Source organism: Antechinus flavipes, chromosome 1, assembly GCF_016432865.1.
Source record: "Antechinus flavipes isolate AdamAnt ecotype Samford, QLD, Australia chromosome 1, AdamAnt_v2, whole genome shotgun sequence".
Classification (NCBI taxonomy): Eukaryota; Metazoa; Chordata; class Mammalia; order Dasyuromorphia; family Dasyuridae; genus Antechinus; species Antechinus flavipes.
In genome coordinates, this window is record NC_067398.1 from 270,382,514 (window position 1) to 270,405,277 (window position 22,764).

Below are 22,764 nucleotides of genomic sequence, written 5' to 3' on the forward strand. Positions count from 1 at the left end.
GTGGCAAATTTGGCAATTAAATGAATGTGTGAGATGAGATAAAATGAAAAGTCAAAGATAACTCTGGAGTTAGGAACCTGGGAAACTGAAAGAATAATGGTACAAACATAACAGGAAGAGAGAAATCTGGAAGAGAACTGGGTTTTGAGGAAAAGATAAGTTCTGTTTTGTATTCCGTAGATTTCAATACTGTTCTGGCTACGTAGTAGATAATCAATAAATACTTTTGAGGGAAAGACAAAGCAAAAACAAAACAAAAAGATAGCAGGAATTTTGATAGCTGAATTAGGAAATAGAAATTTCATCAGGGCAGTAGACATAAATTTATATTCAAACTTTGACATCTTAATTGATTAAAAAAATCAGGAAAGTCCTGCTGTTACATGTTGGTAAGTAGACTCAGTAATACTGATTTGAAGTTTCATTCCAAAATAAAACAATTAATAACTCTATAAAAACAATATAAAAATCCATGTAATTGCTTTATCCGCACTCAGAATGAGATCTTAAGAGAAAAGTGAAATATTAAGTCAGTCAATCAATAAACATTTGTTAAGTACCTAATCTATGATATGTCAGCCACTATGCTAAGTGTTAGGGATACAAAAACAAATTTGCTCAAATTTATTCATCATAAAATTTCCAATGTAAAAATAGTTTAGTATTCTGTCAATAAAAAGTTATTATAATAAAAAAATTTAAAAATTGTTTAATATATTAAAACAAATACAGTAAAACTTATCAAAGATTTTGCTAAACAACAAATACATTTTTAAAATTATTTTTTAAGTTTATATTTTTTATGTTTTGTGTTGCTGTGTTTTTTATCTAAAACCCTTTTTGGAATATTGTTTAACATTTTGATTTTATTATAGTGAAACTCGTATTCACTGTTTTGCCAATTAATGTTACATGCTTGTAGTAAAAGCAAAAGAAAAAGCTCACTTTAAAAAAATTATTTCCATTTCTACAAAAATGTAGCATGGACTCCCCCTGCTGGTTATGAGTGGCAGTTCACTGAAAGTATTCTTAGGTAACTCAAGATTGAAAAACAAAAACTAAAATGCTCTGTTAAATACAAACTTTACTTAAATAAACAAATTCCTAATAAATACTAACATGCAAATAATTGGACCAAACACAGGAGAAATTTTCCATTTAAACCTAATATTTGAACTAACGACATATTAATTAAAAAAAGAAAGATGCTACTGCTTTTGAACATTATGTTCTGTTCTCATCTGTGAATCTGGCTATGTATTTACAAAGCTTTGTTCAGGTTGACTAGTCATTATATATGCTGTTTTTATATTCTTGATCTTTTCTTTCATTCCATATAGGACATTTCATACTGTCTTCTATTCTTCCTTTTTGTTATATTTTATACCGTAACAGAACATTGGTAGAACGAATCTCAGAGACAGCTTTGGAGACAAAGGAGTCCTAGGTTCAAGCATTATCTTTGTAATCTCTTAAACAACAGTTTCAGGTCCATGAATGAAGTTGGAAAAGAGTTGTTAATCTGCCTTTATAAAGACAAACTGGTAAAGGCAGGAACTTGCTGGTTGCCTCCCCTTTAAAAAAAAAAAAATTGTTTAATATTGTCTTTACAATACCCTTGGACTTATGGGTCCAAGGGTATGATCGATTTTATGACACAAAGTACAAGGACAGATTGTTTCAAAAATGATCTGTCCACGGTATTTGACCATTTTTCTAATGGGTTATATGTATAATTCTTATGCATATAAACATATACATACATATATCTATACATACCTTATCAATTCCTTATAAAGTATGGATGTTAGATCTTTATTTATTGAAAATATTTTCCTCAAAGGACTCACATGTGCAAAAATACTTGTGGCAGCCCTTTTTGTACTAGCAAGAAACTAGAAACTGAGTGCATGCCCATCAGATGGAGAATGATTGAATAAGTTATGGTAGATGAATGTTATGGAATATTATTGATCTATAAGAAACAATCAGCAGGATGATCTCAGAGAAGCCTGAAGAGATTTACATGAGCTGATGCTAAGTGAAATGAGCAGAATCAGGAGATTATTGTACACAGAAACAAGAAGATTATATGATAATCAATTCTGATGGACGTGGTTCTCTTCAACAATGAGATGATCCAGGTGAGTTTCAATGATCTTGTGATGAAGAGAGCCATCTACACCCAGAGAGAAAGAACTGTGGGAACTGAATGAGGTTCACAGCATAGCATTTTCACCCCTTTTGTTATTGTTTGCTTACATTTTATTTTCTTTCTCATTTTTTTTGTTTGATTTGATTTTTCTTGTGCAGCAAGACAACTGTATAAATATGTATGTGTTGGATTTAACATACATTTCTACCATGTTTAATATATATAGGATTACTTGCCAATAGGGGGAGGGAGTGGAGAAAGGGGGAGGAGTTGCAACACAAGGGTTAATGTTGAAAAATTATCCATGCATATGTTTTGAAAATAAAAAGCTCTTATTTTTTAAAAAAATGAACAGAAAAAAAGAAAATATTTTCCTCAATGTTTCTTCACAATTTAAATTTTTTTTTTACTGTACAAAATGCACAACTCAGTCCAGAATTAAATAGAAGGAAAAGAGCAGGCCTATGGAAAATGCAGGGATAATTTAATGACTCCAAATTTCTTTCTGAAACATCTTTTTAAATCAATATTTGTATGATAAGTCAAATAATGGAACACAGTCTCTGAAGAATTAAAATTTAGTATTACAAAAAGGATAATGAAAAAGATCAAAGTGAGTTCCACTGGATATTTTGCCCAAAAAATTTTCACATGGATTTTTAGGGCTTTACCTAATTCTTTTAATAGGATGTTGATATAAAATCTTTAAATGAGTTGGGAAGTCAAGGCATTTTCACTGGCATAAGCCCTTTACATTAAGTGGATAGGATGATGTTTCTGAGCAACAGAGATTTAGAGTGAGCTGCCCCAGTTCTTATTTTGTTCTTATAGTCTCTACAAAGGGGAATGACTTTTACACTAAAAAGGTCAGGACTAAAATGAATGTCAGAGTTGATATCCAAGATAAAAATAGGGAACTAGGACCATATGAACTACATCACTGGGTCCTGAAAATACTAGCAGGTATGACTGATGAATAACTATCCATGGGATTTCCAAGATCAAAGAAAAGAGAAGAGGTACCTTTAAAATAAAGAAGGGCAAATATTAGGAAATAAAACCAAGTCTGCACATTATAGATCAATGAATTTGACTTCAGTTCCTAAGAAAATTCTAGAAAAGATCAGTAAAGAGATTGTTGGCAAATATTTAGAAAAAGAAGTATTTTTAAAAATCTAATATCTTAGTCAAGTCAAGCCAAACTAACATATTTACCTTTATAGGAAAGTTAAATCTAAACTAGCAGATGAAGAAAATGTTTACTTAAGTGTTTACCACATTTTAGAAAAAACTTTCTGATAAAGTGTGTCATACTAATCTTATAGAGTCAATGACAGAATATAGATTAAGTAATAATACAATTAGAATGGATTCAAAATTGGTTGAACAGTTGGGACTCAAAAAGTAATTGCGAGTGGACCAAAATCAATATAAAAGGAGTTTTCTGAAGAGTACCCAGGGATCTTTGCTGTTTAGAATTTTAACAGAAGGCTAATCAAATTTATAAATGACACTAAGTTGGGAAGGAAAGCTCACACAGTAGATAAAAGAAGATTCTAGAATTCTAAGAGCACTGAACTGAATCCAATCAGATGAAATTCAAGAGAGATAAATAAAATTTTTTACACTTGGTACCAAAAAATCAACTCCACAAGAGACATTGTTAAATAGTAATTGTTCTGATAAATGATAAAAATTCTGAGAATCTTAGTGAACTATATGCTCAAAATGAGATAGCAGTGTAATGTAGCAGACCAAAAAAAAAAAAAAAAAAAAGCTGATTCAATTTTGGGCAGGATTAAAAGAGGCATAGCTTTGAGGAAAGGGAAATGATGTATTAATACTATATTCTCATCAGCTGTCATTTGGAGTACTGTGTTCAGTTTGGGGCACTATACCTTAAAAAGAAGAATGCCAGGCATTGTGTTAAGTGCTTTACAAGTATTAGAAGACATAATAGATGGAGCATTACAACTAGAGTAAGGAAGATCTAAATTCAAATTAGCCTTAGACACTAATTAGGCAGTGTGACCCCGGGCAAGTCATTTAACCTGTCTGCCTCTGTTTCCTCAAATGTAAAATGAGACAATAATAGCACCTACCTCATAAGATTTTTATGAAAATTAAATGAGATAGTATCTGTAAAGCACTTAGCACAATGCATTTAATAAATGCTTGTTCCCTTCCTCTCCTATGTGTAGTATGGAGAAGAGACAATTGAGAGGACATGACAACTATGAGAAGGCCTGCCGAGTGAAGAAATGATTAGATATGTTCTGTTCTGCCCCAGAGGATAGAACCAAGAGCAATAAATGAAGGAAAGTTGCAGCAATTAATTTAAGGCTGATACAAGGAAAAACTTTCTGACAATTTGAGCTATCCAAAAGTGAAAAAGGCTACTTTGAAAGGTGATAGCTTCTCCTTCCTTAGACTAAGGCTTCCAAGCAAAGGCTGGACAGCCGGTTGTTAGGCATGTTATGATTTGTTTTCCTTTTGTGGAGAGTTGGACCAGATACTTAACGAGATAATCTAACTCAAACATCTTCTAATACTTAAATTATGTAATTCTGGCATGTGACTGTCACAAGATAGTTATGAAATAAGCAAAAGATTGCAACCCTGTCTACAAGCTAATTCTACTGCTATCTTCAAAAAGATCAAAAAAGATACAAGTTTTATTATTAATAATGTACTATTTCTTTCAGCTTCCTCTTTCTAAGTTTTAGTTATCAAAATCATTTTGTCTCACAAAAGTAATTAGGAAACCTATCATCCTTTTCTGTTTTGAAATATTCTACTACATAAGAATTGTGTGTGCCTTTAATTTGTAAATCTGCCTGGCGCTGGTGCCTTCTTGTAGGGTGGTTCTTTTAAAAGATTGTTAAATGCCTCCTGAATAGTTCTATTTCTATTCTATTACATGAATTTTTGTGTTTTTATAAATGATCTTCCATTCCTTTTAAATTCTAAACTAAATTACCATATTTCTGATAATTTTCTTGATTTATTTTTTTGCCTCTTTCTTATTTCTAATTTTGGTAATTTTCATTCTCTATTCTTTTTCTGATTATGCTTGCTAAGTTTTATGAATTTTATTTTTCCTTTTTTTAAAAAAAGTTGGTTTTATTTATCTTTAAAATGTTTATTTTGGCTATTAATCTTTTGGGGGTTTTGTGAAAGTACCGTTTTGTTCCTTTTCTACATTTATAGTAAACAAAGGGTTTATTATTATTATTATTAATAACATAGGACCATTTACAAATTATCTTCTCAGTAATAGATTTTTTTGAATCTCATATATTTTAATATACAATAATCTATAGTCATTATTATTGACATAATTTTTTTTGTCAATTCCTTTTTTACTAAGGTATTATTTTAGTTAATACATGAATTACATGTTTTCTTCACATTATTATTCATGTTTGCTTTACTATATTATGACTCTTAAATGTAATATGTTCTATTAAATTTACATAATCTTCTGTGATGATACATGTAATAAAATATATATTCAAAAAAGAATGTATAATTATTGCTTTTTCCCAATGTATTTTCTCTTTAGCCTATTAAGTCTAAGTTGCTTAGTTTTTACCAACTCTAATTTTTACACCACATATTAGGTTGTGTTAAAAACCAGTAATAAAGAATTGGTAGTACAGTACTATTTCTTTATTGTAATACTGTAGGCTTATCTTTTATTGCCAATTATATTAACTTATGTAAGTTTCTTCTAGATTCTCTTTTCAAAATTTAGCTTTGTTTATATTTATTGTGTCTTTTTCTTCCTTCCTTAATTTTCTAACCTTTAGGTGCAAAATTATTTAAAACATTCATGGACTTAGTCAAAAAATTAATCTGAAAGCTTTTGAATTTAATTTCCAACCAGATTATCTTTACTTTAAAAAAGTACAACTTGTTTTACATATGTATCTTTCAAATGTAAAATTTACCTTATTTTTAAGGGGTTTTTGGAAAATAACCTCTTTTTGTCATCCTTCAAAATTTATGTAATTCATACATATCTAGCTCTTTCCCTTCCAACAGCATACTTGGTTTTGCTAGATTTCTGGGTTCATGATTCATATTTTTCAACTATATTAATATATACGTGTGTGTGTGTGTGTGTGTGTGTGTGTGTGTGTGTGTATCATATTCTGGTTGTTCTAGTTGATCTTAGTCATCCCCAGTAAAATCTGCTGTGATCCAGATTAATGTCCTTTGGAATGCCATCTGTCTTTCTTCTTGTAGCGTTCTTTCCTCATTCATGTTTAAAAATAATTTATCTTAGGAGATTCAAATTTTAAATTTTCCCTTCTCAAGCATCTGCAGATTCTAACTGCATATTACCCCTTGTTTTTCTTGGTAAATAGGCATTTTTCTTAAATAAATTTCTAGATTATATTGCTTATTTTTTTTTTTCCTAAATCATTCTGGATATAAGTAACCCTAAGATTTGTGTGTCTTAACCTAGTCTTCACAAAAAAAAAAAAAAAAAAAAAAAAAAAGGAAAAGGAAAAGAAAAAGAAAAAAAAATTTTTTTTTAAATGGAACCAAAATTAGCCAAAATATAGAATGTGCTGAGCTAATTAAAGTATTGATAAAAAAAAAAATTACTATGAAGCAACTGAAAAAGCTAGAGAAGCAATCCTAAATGGATAAATGATACTTTAATAATAGAAAAAAAAATCATGACCAGAAATAAAAGAATAATTTGATAGGAATCAAGCCACTGATGCTAAAATTAATGGATAGAAAAATTATAGATAAAATTATGGATAGAAAATAAGCAAATAAAAGTAAGAATCAGATAAAATACATAAAATGGCAATAGAAACAAAAGCAATTATTACATCTAAAAAATGTAACTAATCAAAATAAGTGGGAAAAGCTGAGAAAATAATTCAACTGTTAAGAGTTTTGTACAATGAGGGATCTGGAATGGAATAGAAATACAACAAATGTAAGGAGTCTGACTTCCCTTCAATTTCTCTCTTTACCACTTTGCTTAGATGTCATGTGCTGTGTTAAATTCTGTTGTATTAATAAGATGTATTGTCATAATAAATTGGGACTACAAATCTATCAAGGCCTATTTTTGACCTGTGGGTGAATATTTAAAAAACAACAACAACAACAACAAAACCCCACAATTATACTGAGAATAAACTAAAACTATAAATTAGTTTTACTAATGAAGAAAAAGTATAAATATAAGAAAAATCATTTTTATTTCACTTTAAAATTCAGTGGTTTTTTTTTTTTTCATCAATGGATTTGTTTTCTTACCTAAGCTTTATTTTGTCTTATGTTAAAATTAATTTTCATACTCTGATGAAGTTCAGGATGAGGAGAAACTGCTAGGGATCAAGCTGTGCTGGTGCTGTATATATTGAAGGGTACTTAAGAACCCTGGATTAATAAACTGGGATTAAATATTTCCCACTGAATATTCCACAATGCAGATAAATTCAATGTTTATTCCAAGAGGAAGTTAAGAGAGAAGCAAAAGAAAGTTTTGCAATCAGGTGACAAAATTGACATCAAAGATAAATGGTAGCAAAAACTGAATTGTTCTAAAATGTCTGTAGGTTCAATATTTTTTCCTAATTAAACCACCATTCTTGATAAAAAGGTAATAGGTAGTAATTTTCCCTATCCTATACAAAACTAAAACATAATTTTCTAACTGTGTTTAGGACTACAACTGCTACTCCTCAATGTAATACTTGGTAATTGTACTGATAACCAATGTCAATTAAAATATTATCCAATTAATGCTTCAGTAAGTTTCACCTAAATATCAAATTCATTATAGAGCTAACAACAAAGAAAATTTCTAACCACTCTGTTGATAACCCAAGATATTCTACAAAAGGTAAGCTGTCCAAATTTCAACTAGTTTAGCTAGGCTCTGCCTATAATTTCTCCAAACAATATTACAAGATGATTTTTCTTAATTACCTTCTGAGAACAGTTTGGTTGGTACTGAATGACTTCTTCCTGGGGGTGGTCATGAGCTAAATCGTCATTCATAATCTACAAGACACCAAGATCGCAGAATGAAAACTGCCACATCTTGTCATAAGTTTTCCAACCAACCCCTTCAATCAACAGCCTTTCCAACCCCTTCTCTACACCCTCCTCAAAATTATTAATTTTCACTACAGTTCTTTATAACCCAAATCAAAGAACAGTGATTAATGTATTGACGTCAATCTGGAGGAAGGTGGTCCTAGCCATTGCTTGCTCTGTTCAACAACTATATCTGTGACTTGGATGAAGGCATGTTTATCAAATTTGCAGATTGCAAGATGCTGAGATATACAGTAATTACTACATTGGCTAAAAGAATCAGGATCCCAAAATATCTCAAAAGGCTGAAATGATGGGCCAAATTCAGTAAGATAAAGTTGACTAGGGATAAAAGTAAAGCTCTATCCTTCATTAAAAAAAAAAAAAATCAACTTCATAAGTATTGGATGGGGAAGACATGACTGGATAGTAATTATGTGAAAAAGATTTAGGTTTTAATGGACTGAAATGAAAACTCAATATGAATCAATTGCTGCAACATGACAGTCCCAAAATATAAATGACTGATTCTAGATCTAATCATCTTTTTTTTTTAGTAAATTTGTTGCATTCATAAGAATTCCTTGCTAAGTATCTATATACATTCATAGAACAAAAAAGTCAAATGATTTTTGAAAAATACAACATCCTATCTTCCCCAAACCATCACTCTATTTAAAACTGAAATGCAAATAAATGATTCTATAACTACATCAAATTTACAAGATAACAAAAATGAAATAAAAGTTTCAGCCAGATCCAAATAAATCCTGACTTTCACATTAATAGTATAATGATTTCCTTATTTTTGGTTCCAGATATCACTTTTACCAGGCCCAAAGGCCCCTGAAGGAAAAGGAGCAGGAGAGAAAGTTTTACCTTATACCTGCTCCTTTTCTCTCCTTCTCTGTGCCCATTATCTTGTAGCTGGCTCTTGGACCAGGTATCTAGTCTGGGAGAAGCAAAGGGGAGAAGGTTTGGGAATAAATGAACAAATTCACATATAAACTAATCCCTATCTTACCACCCTTCTTTTCCAATCTCTCTGTATCATTTCACTGGGACTTCTTAGTCTATCAAAACACAAAATTTGAGAATGTCTTTTCTAACATTAAAGTTTAGATTCAGAAAGTTGAAATATCCTCCAAATGCCTGATAACAAAAGATAGAGGTTATAAAAAATACTTATTAAATTAAAATCTAAAGGGCTTCAATAAGGACCTGAACGTTTTATGAAGTAGCAATCAATGATTCAAGCAAGTAGCTCAACTAATTCAAGAAATTCCAAACTAAAGTCTAAAGTGGCAGAAATTTTTGTTTTGTTTTGTTTCAGATTAGAATCTAAATTCCAAAGGTAAAAATAGTGCACTGAAAATTATTACAATTATAAAGCTATGTTTATTTCTCTCTTACCCTTCAAATCCAGATTATCTACTTTCCTTTAAAAATAATAATAAATGGGGAAGGAGAGAGGGAAGAGGAAAGAAGATTAGACATCAAAACTGTAAGTAGTAATTTATTTCCAGGAATTATTTTCACTTAGATTATTTCCATTTGAGAATATATTTTCTTGAAGCAGGGAACATGTTTATTTGATTCAATTATCAATAATTACTTAATAAGTATTTATCAAGTGTGGGCACTTGTTAAATACATACTATTTATAATAGTAGCTTCTATGTTCCAAGCACTGTGTCAAGAACTAGGGATTCACAGAAAGGCAAAAAATAAAAAAATTTAAAAAATAAACCAGGACCACACATAGGAAAACTTAGAAATTATATAATAAAACTAAGGATCTGGATGCTACCTAATAACAAAGTTATCTTCTCTTAATAGTGAAAAGAATGCTGGATTTGCAAACAGAAAACCTGGATTCAAATCTTATCTCTGCTATGGACTTAAGATTTATAAAGTTAATGTTCTTAGCCCATAGGTAAAAATGGGAATTGATAATGTTGAATATAATGTCACAATATTTAAGGGACTTTGCATAATACTAAATCAGTTTTAAATGTAAAGTTTTACTTCACCATGTCTATTCTCATTCTGACTACTGTAGTTCTAAGTTTCTTTCCCCTTACACATACATACAAAGAAAGAGATTCAAATATGAATTACCTTGTCCAGGAGGATTTGTTGCCATGCTCCTATTTGTTGTTTAATAATCTTCAATAGCAATTATGGCAGTTAGGTTTAGAATGACCTGTAAACAAATATATGTGTAAGTCACACTTCAACAACTAAAGGTATTCTTTACCTTTCTTAGTCTACTTTTAATAGATAGAATGATACTCTAACCTCTTCCAACAATAGTAATTGTGTGGGTTGGTGTGTTGGATTTGGGGGGATTGGAGGAGGTTTTTTAGGCACACCTTCTGCGATCCTGTCTGACCAAACTTGCACTCATTCATCCAAACTTTTCTCTGACTACACAAAGTAAGATAATTACTCATTTAAGCAGCTATAAGTATTTTATCATTTGGCATTTACTTACATGTTTTATCTTGAACACCAGCTAGTGTTATGTTACTGTATATTCTAAATTGACAATTACTCATTTAAACAACTATAATTCAATTTAATAAATGTTTATTAATTCTTAACTATATACCTGGCACTGTGCTAAGCATTAGGAATACAAAAAGAGGTAACAGACAGTCCCTCCCTCAAGGAGCTTACAATTTAATAGGGCAGACAACATTCAAACAAATATGTAACAAAGCAAGGTGGATACAAGATAAAAAGGACATAATTAGCAGAGGGAAGGAACTGAAATTAAGAGGGATTACAGAAGGCTTACAAGAGGATGTGGCATTTTAGTTGAGATGTAAAAGAAGCCAGGGAAGTCAGTTGTTGGACTGAAGAAGGAAGAGCATTTCAGAAATTCAGTAGCCAGAGAGAGAGTCTGGCACTGAGAAATAAACTGGAAATAGCTAGGAAATCAGTGTCAGTAGATCCAAGAGGACTGAATAATGCATAAGAAGCCTGGAAAACTAGGAGGGGACTAGGTTATAAGGGTTTTGAAAGCAAAACAGAGAATTTTGGATTTGTACATACAGGAAATAAGGAAGCCACAGAAGTTCACTGAATAAGAGGAGACATGATCAGACTTGCATTCTAGGAAAATCATTTTCTACGGGCTGAATGGAGAATATATTGGACTGCAAAGATACTTAAGGCAGGCAGATCAACTGTGGGCTACTGCAATAATCATGGCATGAGATGAAGCCCTGCACCAAAAATGCAAGCAGAGTCAGAGGACAGAAGGGATCAATTTGGAAGACTGTTGCAAAGCTAAAATCAACATAACTTGGAAACATTTCTAATCATATGAAAAAAATGCTCTAAATTACTATTGATTAGAGAAATGCAAATTAAGACAACACTAAGGTTCTCAGATTGGCTAAAATAAGAGAAAAAGATGACAAATGTAAGAGGGAATGTGAGAAAACTGGAACGCTAAAATAGTTGGTGGAGTTATGAACTGATCTAACAATTCTGGAGAGCAATTTGGAATTATGTCCAAAGGGCTATCAAAATGTGCATACTCTTTGATCCAGTGGTATCTCTACTGATTCTGTATTCCAAAGAGATTATAAAAAAGGGAAGGACCCACACGTACAAAAATGTTTGCAGCTCTTTCTGTAGTAGCAAGGAATTGGAAACTAAGAGGATGTCCATCAGTTGGAGAATGGCTGAATAAATTATGGTATATGAATGTTATGGAATATTGCTATTCTATGAGAAACAATCAGCAAGATGATATCAGAGAGGTTTGGAGAGACTTACATGAACTGATGCTAAGTGAACCAAGAGAACATTTTACACAGCAACAAGATTATGTGATGATCAATTGTGATGGACTTGGCTCTTCAGCATTTAGGTGATTTAGGGCAATTCCAATAGAATTGTGATGAAGAAAACCATGTACATCCAGACGACTATGGGGACTGAATGTAGAGCACAACATAGTATTTTCACCTTTTTTGTTCTTGCCTGTTTTTTTCTTTCTCATTTTTTTCCCCTTTTGATGTGATTTTTCTTATGCAGGATGATAAATGTGAAAATATGTTTAGAAGAACTGTACATGTTTAACCTATATTGGATTAGAGGAGGAAAGAAGTGGAGAGGGAAGAAAAATTTGGAACACGAGGTTTTGCAAAGTTGAATGTTAAAAACTTATCTTTGCATGTATTTTGAAAAATAAAAAGCTATCATTATAAAATAAATAAATAAATAAAATATATCTTGGCAACAGTTTGGATATGAAGGATGAGATATAGTGAGGAATCTAAGATGAGCCAAGGCTGCGAGCCTGAGAGACTAAGAGGATGACATTGTCCTCTATAATAATAGAAATGTAAGAGTTGGGGAAGATTTAGGGGTAAAGTTAATTAATTTTGGTTTCAAATATGTTAAGTTTTAAGATGTCTATTGGACTTCCAATTCAAGATGTCAGAAAAGCTAGGAGAAAAACAGCAGAGATTAGGGGCAGAAGAGGTTGAGAGCCATCAGCATAAAGATGGTAAATTAAACCTATGGAAGCTGATGAGATCACCAAATGAAGTAGTGGAGAGAGGGAAAAGAAGAAGACAACCCAGGACAGAACCCAGGAGGACACCTACAATTAGAATGTGAGATCTGGAGAAGGATCCAAAAAAAGGAGATAGAGAAGTGAAGAGACAAGACAAAAACCAGGTGAGAATAGTATACTGAAAATTATCAGAGAAGAGGATATCAGAAGAGAGTGATCAATAGCATCAAACGTTGTGGAGAGATTAAAAAGAATAAAAACTGAAGAGAATGCCACTGGATTAGACAATTAAGAAATTATTAATAATTTACAAATCTCACATTTATTTTACTTATATCCTTTACTTTGATCATCAGCTAGTAAGTTTACTATTTTGTACTCTATATCAACTCTACTGTTAAACAATTAAACAGCTGTAAGTTACTTATATGGCAGAAGCTTCACCTTGAATATTAGCTAGTGGTACAATTTCGCAATCCAAATCAAGTTACTCATTTAAGCAGCGAAAAGTCTCATCCCTTGGCATTTATAGATACCTTTCATCTTAAATATCAGCTAGTAAGTGTGGTCCTATTATCTATTCTCAATCTCAGCATCACGATAAGGGTCAGTCAACAAGCACTGACATAGTGGGTGTATAAAAGGATTAACTGTCCATGGTGCTTTCTTCCCGGGCCTACAGAACTCACCCTCGAGACTCTCTTTTCTATATTGTACCAACATTTGTGCAAGGTAGGAGAAATTCAATTCAACTTGACAAGCAGATATCATGCACTTAAGATGTGCCAGGTACTGTGCTGGATTCCAGGGTTACAAAGACAATAAATTAATGAGTGCCTGCCCTCAAGGAGTTTACACTCTTGGGGAACGTTCTCTTTCTCTCACACATTTTGGACAGCGATGGAAGCTGCGCGCCTCCAAGCCCTTTCTTGGGGCTCTTTTCCCTCTTCTCACCCAGGCGACGGATAGGAACGTTACACTGTTAACGCGTTCCGCACTATTGATAGGGAAACGGAAATGAATAATAATAAAGGAAGCTGTTTCCGGGTTTTAATTCTTTCTCCGGGTCTCCCTTAGTTTCTTAACCATCTTCCCACCACCACCATCACTACAGGGAATTGCCTTTTTTTTCTTTTCAAAGAAGATTTTGTGACAAATGACACCAACTCATAGAAAGAGCAAATGGTAACAATTTCCTACTTACAGAGCGGTGCACCGCGGGGCCTCGGAGCGCCTACCTCCTAGGGAGTCAGATCTCGGAGACTCTCACGTCTCTGCATCCGCCGGGATAACCCCGAACCCGCAACGCCGCTCCCCGGCTCCAATCCCTCAGCCCCGCCACTATCCCTGCTCTTCCGGCTCCGGACGGAAACGGCTCCAACTACTGGCCAAGAGATCTCCCCTCCTGCGTCCCTTCCTTCCAACGAGAGGACGACGTCATGCCGCACGGAAACAAGCAAGAGCACGTAGGCACGTTATCACGCATGAACCACGTACACACGCGAAACTTCAAATTCGTCTTGTCCTCCCGCGGTTTGGGTGACAGAAGTCGGATGTGCTGTACTTACAATCTTTGATAGACTTCGTGAAATCTTCCTTTCTTGAGAATCCTAGGTCCCAGACTAGAATGGTCTGATCTAGGATGCACTACAGCGGGGAGCTACGATTTGGGGAGAGGGTCTGAGGCAAGCTCTGGACCTTTCTAGAGAAAGGCATTTAACAAGCGTGGTTAGCTGCCAGAAATAGCCGCAAGGGGGCACAGTGTACTTATGTAGCGTTGGGCCTGGAATCTGGTGTAACAAGAATAGCTAACACAGCGTTTACATGTTAATCTAACTATATGCAGTTAAATTAACATATAGTAATTATACACATATGTTTGCGTGTGTATATGTGAGTATTAAACATTTACTGTGTTAATATTACACTTACCATGTGCCAAGTGTTGTGCTAAGTGCTTTACAAGTATTTTATTTGATCCTCACAACAATTCTTTGACATAGGTGCTATGACTATTTCCATGGTCACATAGCTAGTGTTAAATGCATATTAATTGGCGGGAGAGGGGAGTGTGATTAAAAGGAGAAAAAATGAACTTCAAACACCATTTGCTTAGAGGCTTTTCCTGACTACCCCCTTCTATTTCGGTTGCTAGTAACTCCCTCCACCACCAAAAATCCTAATTTTTTTTTTTAAATTTTATATATTAAGATGTTTTCTGATAATGTAAACTCCCTGAGGATAAAGGTGTTCATTTCCTTCTTTGTATCCATCCTTAAAGCCCAGTGCTAATGCTGGTAATCAATCAGTAACCATTTATTAACTTCTTGCTATGTGCTAGTCACTGAGCTAAGCATTGGGAATACAAAAACATTTTACAAAATCCCAACCCTGAAGGAGCTTATATTTAAAAAAACACATGCACATTTATTTGGTTTTACATGAATTTATAGTGTCTTTCCCACTATCTCCCCCAAATGAATCAAAAAGGAAAAAAAAACCCTCATTATAAACATAGTTCATCAAAATAAATTCCTATCTTAACCATGTCCAAAAATGAATTTCTCTCTTCATTTGTATGTTTATCACTTCTCTTACCTAAGGTGAATAATGGGGTTTTATTTTTAGTTTTCTGCATTGATCAGAGTTCTAAAATCTTTCCCCAAAAAAATTTTATATACTACTATATAAATTTTTCTAATTCTCTCTACATTAGCTCAGTCTTTCCAGTTTCCTCTGAATCTCCATTTCATCATTTTTATAGCACAATAATATTTCATTATATCCAAATACCATAATTTATTTAGTCATTCCCTAACAGACTAAAAGGGGAACTTAATATTCTAAATTGAGGGGGTAGAAGACAAATCCATAAGTGGTGGCCCCTTCAGTTTAGTCCCATAATCTTTATTTTTGGGTCTATCATGATCTTAGTCTATACTCCTAAAATTATATATCCTGAATATCCACTACTATCTTTGATAGTAGATAAAATTTGCTCAAAGCAAAGGTATTTAGTGAGATATCACCATATGAACAAGAATGGAAAATTAGGTGGCATAGTAGATACAACACCCGCCCCAGAGTCAGGAAAAAAGTGAGTTCAAATCCAGCCTTTAACATGCATTAGTTGTGTAACTCTGGGCAACCCCAAATACCACTATCTCCTCCCCACAAAAAGCAAAATAACAAAACCTCCCCATAATCTTAGGGAATACTTTCCCCCCTGTGATATACAATGTCTTCAGTCAAAGTGGAAAGGTAAAGTATAGTGTTCTCTTTTTTTCAGTTTCCTTGGGGATCTTTGGGGGTAGCCTTTGTTTCAGTTCAGTAATCACACACAAGTAGCCAGGGGTTAAAGTCCAAATCCTTTATTATCTTTTTCAAAATCCTATCTCCTTCACTTGGGGCTCTGCTAGTTTTCTTAAGAGGCCTACCTCTCTCCTTGGTTTCGAGAGCTTGAGCTCTCACCTGTCTTCTCTGCCCTCTGAATCTCTCGGAATGAATCCTGGCTGAAGCTCTTAGTTTATATGCTCTACACTGAGTATAAACTAATCATTATATCACTAGGAAACCATTATTTGTTGTAGGATTAAATCAATCATACTGAACCATGCTAAATTAAATAACCATTGTTTCTATCAATTCCATTGACTTAGGACCTTGTAAGAATCCTTTGTTTCAAGTTGAATTCTGGTCCATATTCAGTAGTACTGAAATGATGAAGTTAACTTATGCCTTCCTCCCAACAAAGCCTTTATGTCTTTCCCCCTCATCATGGTATCCTCATGCTGTACCACCTCTCCCTGGAGATAATATCTCTGCAAGGTAAAAAGCCTGTACTTCTTCATAGCTGAACTCCTCACAGCCAGGCCTAGCTCACTTCTTTGTTGACATGGGTAACACTTCTCAGAGTTACCTCCTCTGGTTTCTTAGAGAGTGAATCTTACTTTTTAAAAAGCCTAAAGGAGCATGACCTCATTCAACCAATGTCTGGCTATGCTGTATTTTCATTAAATTTTACTGAAAAACTTTATACCTCATGAAATCATATTTAACATTGTAATACCTTTACTTTCTGCAGCTTCAAGAAAAGTCAGTTAATCTGGGGTGTCCTGATCTATTCCCCTTCTACTACACATACATAAGTATATTCAAGATATGAAAAGTAAACAAAAATAATTAGGCAGCTGGATAGAACTGGGCCTAAGTTCAAACAAGGCCTCAGATACCTACCAGCTATATGGCTAAGAGGAAATCACTTAACTTCTGCTTCTGTTTCCTCATCTGTAAAATGGAGATAATAAGGGAAGCTACCTCCAAGAGTTATTGTGAAGAGAAAATGATATAATATTTGCAAATTATTTTGTGAACTTAAAGCACTATTTACCCTTCCTACTATCTTTATTAGTATAAATTGTTTTAGAGGAGAATCTGGGAACTGAGGATAAGAAGAGAACCAGGAAAGATTAGTAAAAGGCATTATTGAGCTATTAATGTTGTTTTCTAGCAAATGTTTAATAAGAGTTTGTGATTCATAGTTTTCATCTCATGAGAATAGCTCAAGAATAGCTGTGAATTGCCATGACTCCACCAGAGAATTGATCTAGGGAGTACCCAGGAATTGTCTTGGCTTTTGGTTGGAGGGGAAGGGGTCATCTTAGATATTTTTACAAACTATATTACCATTTTAAACTGTTATTATAATAAAGCACAGACCATCTACAAATAACTTTTAAAAGCAAATTTCAATTTAATGTGAAAAGTACGTATTAAATATTATGCCTATTGTGAGCCAGACATTGAACTAGGTGCTAGAAATACAAAGACAAAAAATTATATCACCTACCTCCCCATGATTGTTATAAGGATCAAATAAGATAATATTTGTAAAAGTTCTTAACACAGTGCTGGCACATACTAAGTACTATATAAATGTTAGCTTTTCTTTTTTATTATTATTGTTAATGAATCTGTAGCTACTATAGGATAATAATATATAAATAAATAATATACATAATACACAAGTGGGGAAATTAGGAAAGGTTCTTCATAGAAGTGGCATAAGTTGGAATGTCAAAGGAGCTAAGGATTCCAAGAGGCAAAGGTAAGTTTAAAGTGTGTTCAAAACACAATGGAGTGGAAGGAAGATTGGTGCAAAAGCAGAGATCAGATGTGAACCATCCAGCTGCCTAATTACTTTATGTCTACTTTTCATATCTTGAATATACTTATGTATGTGTAGTGGAAGGGGAATAGAGCAGGAAACTCCAGATTAACTGACTTTTCTTCAAGTTGTTGAAAGTAAAGGTAGGCCCAAAGAAATACTAAAGAAGGGAAAGGGACTTGTATGTGCCAAAATGTTTGTGGCAGCCCTGTTTGTAGTGGCTAGAAACTGGAAATTGAATGGATGCCCATCAATTGGAGAATGGCTGCCCATCAATTGGAGAATGGCTGGGTAAATTGTGGTATATGAATGTTATGGAATATTATTGTTCTGTAAGAAATGATCAGCAGGATGAATACAGAGAGGCTTGGAGAGATTTACATGAACTGATGCTAAGTGAAATGAGCAGAACCAGGAGATCATTATACACTTCAACAACGATGTTGTATGAGGATGTATTCTGATGGAAGTGGATTTCTTTGACAAAGAGACCTAACTCAGTTTCAATTGATAAATGATAGACAGAAGCAGCTACATCCAAAGAAAGAACACTAGGAAATGAATGTGAACTATTTGCATTTTTGTTTTTCTTCCCGGGTTATTTTTACCTTCTGAATCCAATTCTTTCTGTGCAACAAGAGAACTGTTTGGTTCTGCAAACATATATTGTATCTAAGATATACTGCAACATATCTAACATATATAGGACTACTTGCCATCTAGGGGAGGGGGTGGAGGGAGGAAGGGGAAAAATCGGAACAGAAACGAGTGCAAGGGATAATGTTGTAAAAAAAATTACCCTGGCATGGATTCTGTCAATATAAAGTTATTATAGAATAAAATAAAATATATATTTAAAAAAATTAAAATAAATTTTAAAAAAAGAAAGTAAAGGTAGGTAAGAGAGACAAAAGATATTTCAAGGTTTGAGGTCAAATTTGAACTCAGGTCCTCCTGACTTCAGGGCTGGTGCTCTATCCACTGCACCAACTAGCAGTGGTGTTCAAATCTGGCCTCAAACATTTAACACATCCTAGCTGTGTGACCCTGGGCAAGTCACTTAACCCCGATTGCCTCAGGAGGAAAAAAAGAGAGAGATGTGAACATTCTATTTGTGTATCATCATATGGCCACTTTGGCTATAACAGTATACACTAGGAGAAATAATATGAAATAAGTCTTAAAAAATAAGTTGGATCAAATTGTAAAAGGTTTTAAATTTATTAAAGTTTAGAACAACATATTTGTACAAAATGTGTTTCAGATTCTGTGACAAATGGAAATTGATGTCTGTGTTTGCCATAAGAAGAATTTGCCTGTCAGGGCCCAGGACAGATTTTCTATCCTGTACAAACTAAGTTTTTAAATTTCTAAATTACTCCCATGGTATTAAAACCTCTAATGAGAAGAAACTATCACTGGCCTGTGCCATAGGTTTTTTCTCACCAATGCTATTTTTAGAAGAGACTGGTTTTTTTGTTTTACAGTTTTTGACAACAATCCTGCCTGTGATCACAGAATGTGATCTGTAATACAGAAATAAAATTATATAAACTGTCATTGGAAAATTATTAATTTGGAGACTCCATTAGCTAAAGGAAAGACAATTCTCACATCTTTGGGAAAGCTTCTAGTTGAAATCCAAATTTCATGAAAGTGTTTGGGCTGTTCAACTGGTTTTCATTAGGATTTCCTTTTAGATTGGGGCTATTAAAAAGGCTTCCAGAATTCACTTTATATCTTTTGACAATGTTTATGATTTACAGAATTGGGACTGGAAAAAGAAATCAGATAGGAAAGACAGAGGCTAATAAGCTCCAAAAGATCTTCATACAGGGCTAGCTAAAATCTCAAAAAATATTTGATGTCATGGGCTCAAATCAAAAACAGCTTGGCTCAAAGCAAATTTTCTCAAATATAATTTGTGGCCCCAACTTTCCTGCTTATGAAATGTAGGTGTTCCATGGAAGAAATTACTGAGATGGACATTAGCAGTGGATACATAGATATTGAGCAATTGTTGACACCAATTCTGGTTTCTAATTGCATTTGAATATAATGTAGCTACCATCTGGTAATGGTAGTGAATGAATTTAGAGTGACTAGGTTTTAGATGTGCCAGTAAAATAAATGAGGAGAGAAGAATTGTTCCAGCTGTTCTTTGGTGGGATCAGGGATGTTTGAGTTTGGCATTGGCCCAGGAAAGTAGAAAGGAGAAGCTGGTCGAAGTGGGAGGAAAATCTGAATTTCCCATTAAAATGGAAAAGTAAGGATTATTTTACAAATAAAAACTGAACATAAAGGAAGAAAAGAATGATAAGAAAACCAGGATATAGTGGGGAGAACCAAATAAGGTAATCAAACAACAAGATTTAAACCCCTAAACAATTCTGAGCAATGGGATGAGGCCAGGATTTTAAAAAGGTCAATAGAGGACAACTGAAATTTGTCTGCCTTATGAAGAAGTATAATTATATGAAGATAGTTTAAAATCACAGATTTTCATAGCAAGAAAAATGCAACTATTTGCTTCACAGATGGAAAGTTAATTCTCTATTGTGACACTGTTTTATATAGCTAAAGAACCATCATGATTAAGCGTTTAGTTTCTAGATTTATGAAAATCATAATATTGTTATAATGCACAATAAATTATGCAACAATTATGGTCATATATTTGACAAATTTTTTGAAATTGTAATATGCTCTACATTTTAATTTTTATGTTATTTTTAGCATATTTAACATACAAAAGATATTTCCATATTAGCCTTTTTTTTAAACAAGAAAAATAAAGGAAGTGAGATTATACTTCAATTTGAACATCAGTTCTCTCTCTCTCTCTCTCTTCTCTCTCTCTCTCTCTCTCTCTCTCTCTCTCTCTCTCTCTCTCTTCCTCTCTCCTCTCCTCTCCTCTACTCTCCTCTCCTCTTCTCTCTCTTTCTCTCTCTCTCTCTTTTTCTCTCTCTCATCAAAAGTCTTTGTCTTAGATCATTTTACTGATCAGAGTAGCCAAGTCTTTAACATTTAATTATCAAATGCTGTTACTATGCACAATGATCTCCCAGTTCATTGCCCTTTGCATCAGTTCATATAATCACCCTCTCCCCCTTTTTTCTGAGTAAAGCCCTCATCATGTTTTGGCATTACTTCATTGTCTATGGTATTTTTAGCATAATGTAGTTTCCCTGATTATCTTTTTAAATTGGGTTTATTTTTGGTTTTTTGTTTTTTTGTCTGAGATCATGATTGTTACCCTTGCCTTTTTTTTTTTAACTTCAGTTAAAGCAGATTAGATTTGGCTCTAGTTCTTTTTTAATTGTCTTCCTGTTTCAAATGTGTCTTTTATAAACAACATATTGTAAGAAACAAAATATCTTACCAAGAATTCCACTGACTCACACTGATAAATGCAGGAAAGATGTATTTTATATTTTTTGCAAGAATGAGTGCTTAGGTGAGTAGACACAACTTTGAAACTCGAAAGACAGCATTTTATTTCCTATCCTAAAGTGCAAGTCCCTCCCCAGATTCCCTATTAATTGAATGTTACAGAAGTTACCCAACATGAATCTCCTCCCCTCATTACATATCCAGTTCCAACCCCAAGGAGTACTTCCTTTTATAGTTTGTGAGGTTCCTCTCCTGAGCCTTACAACTCCCTTTTCTTGTTTAGCAGGGACCACTCATCACATCAAACTAATTTTGACATTTAATCATCAATTAATTGATCAACAATTAATTAATGACATTAAAGGGTGTATAAAAATAAAACAAAGGCAAACAAAAGTAAGATAGTAAAAATCAGGCCCAACAGGAGCCAAAACCAAGAAAAGATAACATGGTGTTCAACCCACTCAAGAAAGTTATGTTCAACTTCCAGGGGTGGACCACACACATTTCTCTCTGACCTTCTTTACAACCCTCACAATAATTACAAAACCTAGCCTCTGAATAAGTTTTGGATAGGCATAACCCATAAATATTGGGAGTGCAACAAATTATCAGCAGAAGATAATTTCAAAGAACGCCAAAAAAAAGGTCTATTTCAATTGGAAACAGGAGGGAGGCAACCAGGGCAGCCAGTACCAACTCCAGCACAGACAGCTCAGAATCCAGGGCAGAGAATTTACTGGAGGAAACAGACCAGAAAAGATCTGTTTCAATCAGAAACAGGAGAGAGGCAGCGAAGCACTAATAGCTGACCACAAATGCCAGCATAGACACAGCAGGGCCCCAGGTCAGAGCAGTCTCAGTATGGCAGTGTGACCTCCGCAGGGTAGAGAGTTTGCAGGAAGAAGCAGACTAGAGAAGGTCTATTTCAATCAGAATGGGAAAAGAAACTGTGGTGTTTTTGTTCTTCTTTAAAATAATGGTCATTCTCTATGGGTGAAAGCAGGTTTCTCAGGGAGGTTTTCTGGAGGCAGCCTTAGTTTCAGTCAAAAGTAATAATCACCCAAATGCAGCCAGGCGATAAAAGTTCAAACGTTTATTTTCTCTTTCCAAAATAGCCCGGTTAGTTTAGAGGCCTATCTCTCTGCTTGGTTCCAAGTTCTCCCTCCGAATGCCTCCAAATCCAAAGGTTTGTCCTTCAGCCTCCAGCCAGCTAGTTGGAAAATGGAATGAATCTCTCCTGCCTTTGAGAGAGGGCTTCTGGCTGAACTCACTTGACACTCCCCTCTCAATGTAATTCAGCTGAACTCTCTTAACTGGGCCTCTGCTTTCTTCTTATATATCAGAGAGAAGGATTATGGGTTTTCTCCCATAGTGCCCTCTGGCCCTAAGAGCTTCAAGGGAGATGTGAATTTGTATATATCATACTAAACCCTG

General features: G+C 33.8%; 1 protein-coding gene across 5 annotated transcripts in view; it reads right to left on the reverse strand.

Annotated features, from left to right (window-relative positions):
* The window catches only part of INIP (INTS3 and NABP interacting protein), a 40,605-nt gene extending 26,419 nt beyond the window's left edge, over nt 1-14,186 (reverse strand). The window contains exons 1-3 of one of the 5 annotated variants that reach the window (XM_051961313.1): nt 13,972-13,985; nt 10,352-10,436; nt 8,120-8,194 (exon numbers count right to left, since the gene is read on the reverse strand). Coding sequence is in view for 2 of the 5 variants with exons in the window: in XM_051961296.1 (XP_051817256.1) it covers nt 10,352-10,376 (25 nt within the window). In the remaining 3 variants the exon portion in view is untranslated. Of the gene's footprint in view, nt 1-8,119; nt 8,195-9,109; nt 9,183-10,351; nt 10,439-13,971 lie in introns of those variants that run through there. The other 4 variants (XM_051961305.1, XM_051961296.1, XM_051961287.1 and 1 more) reach the window with 4 other exon arrangements.
* Nucleotides 14,187-22,764: the final 8,578 nt, after the last annotated feature.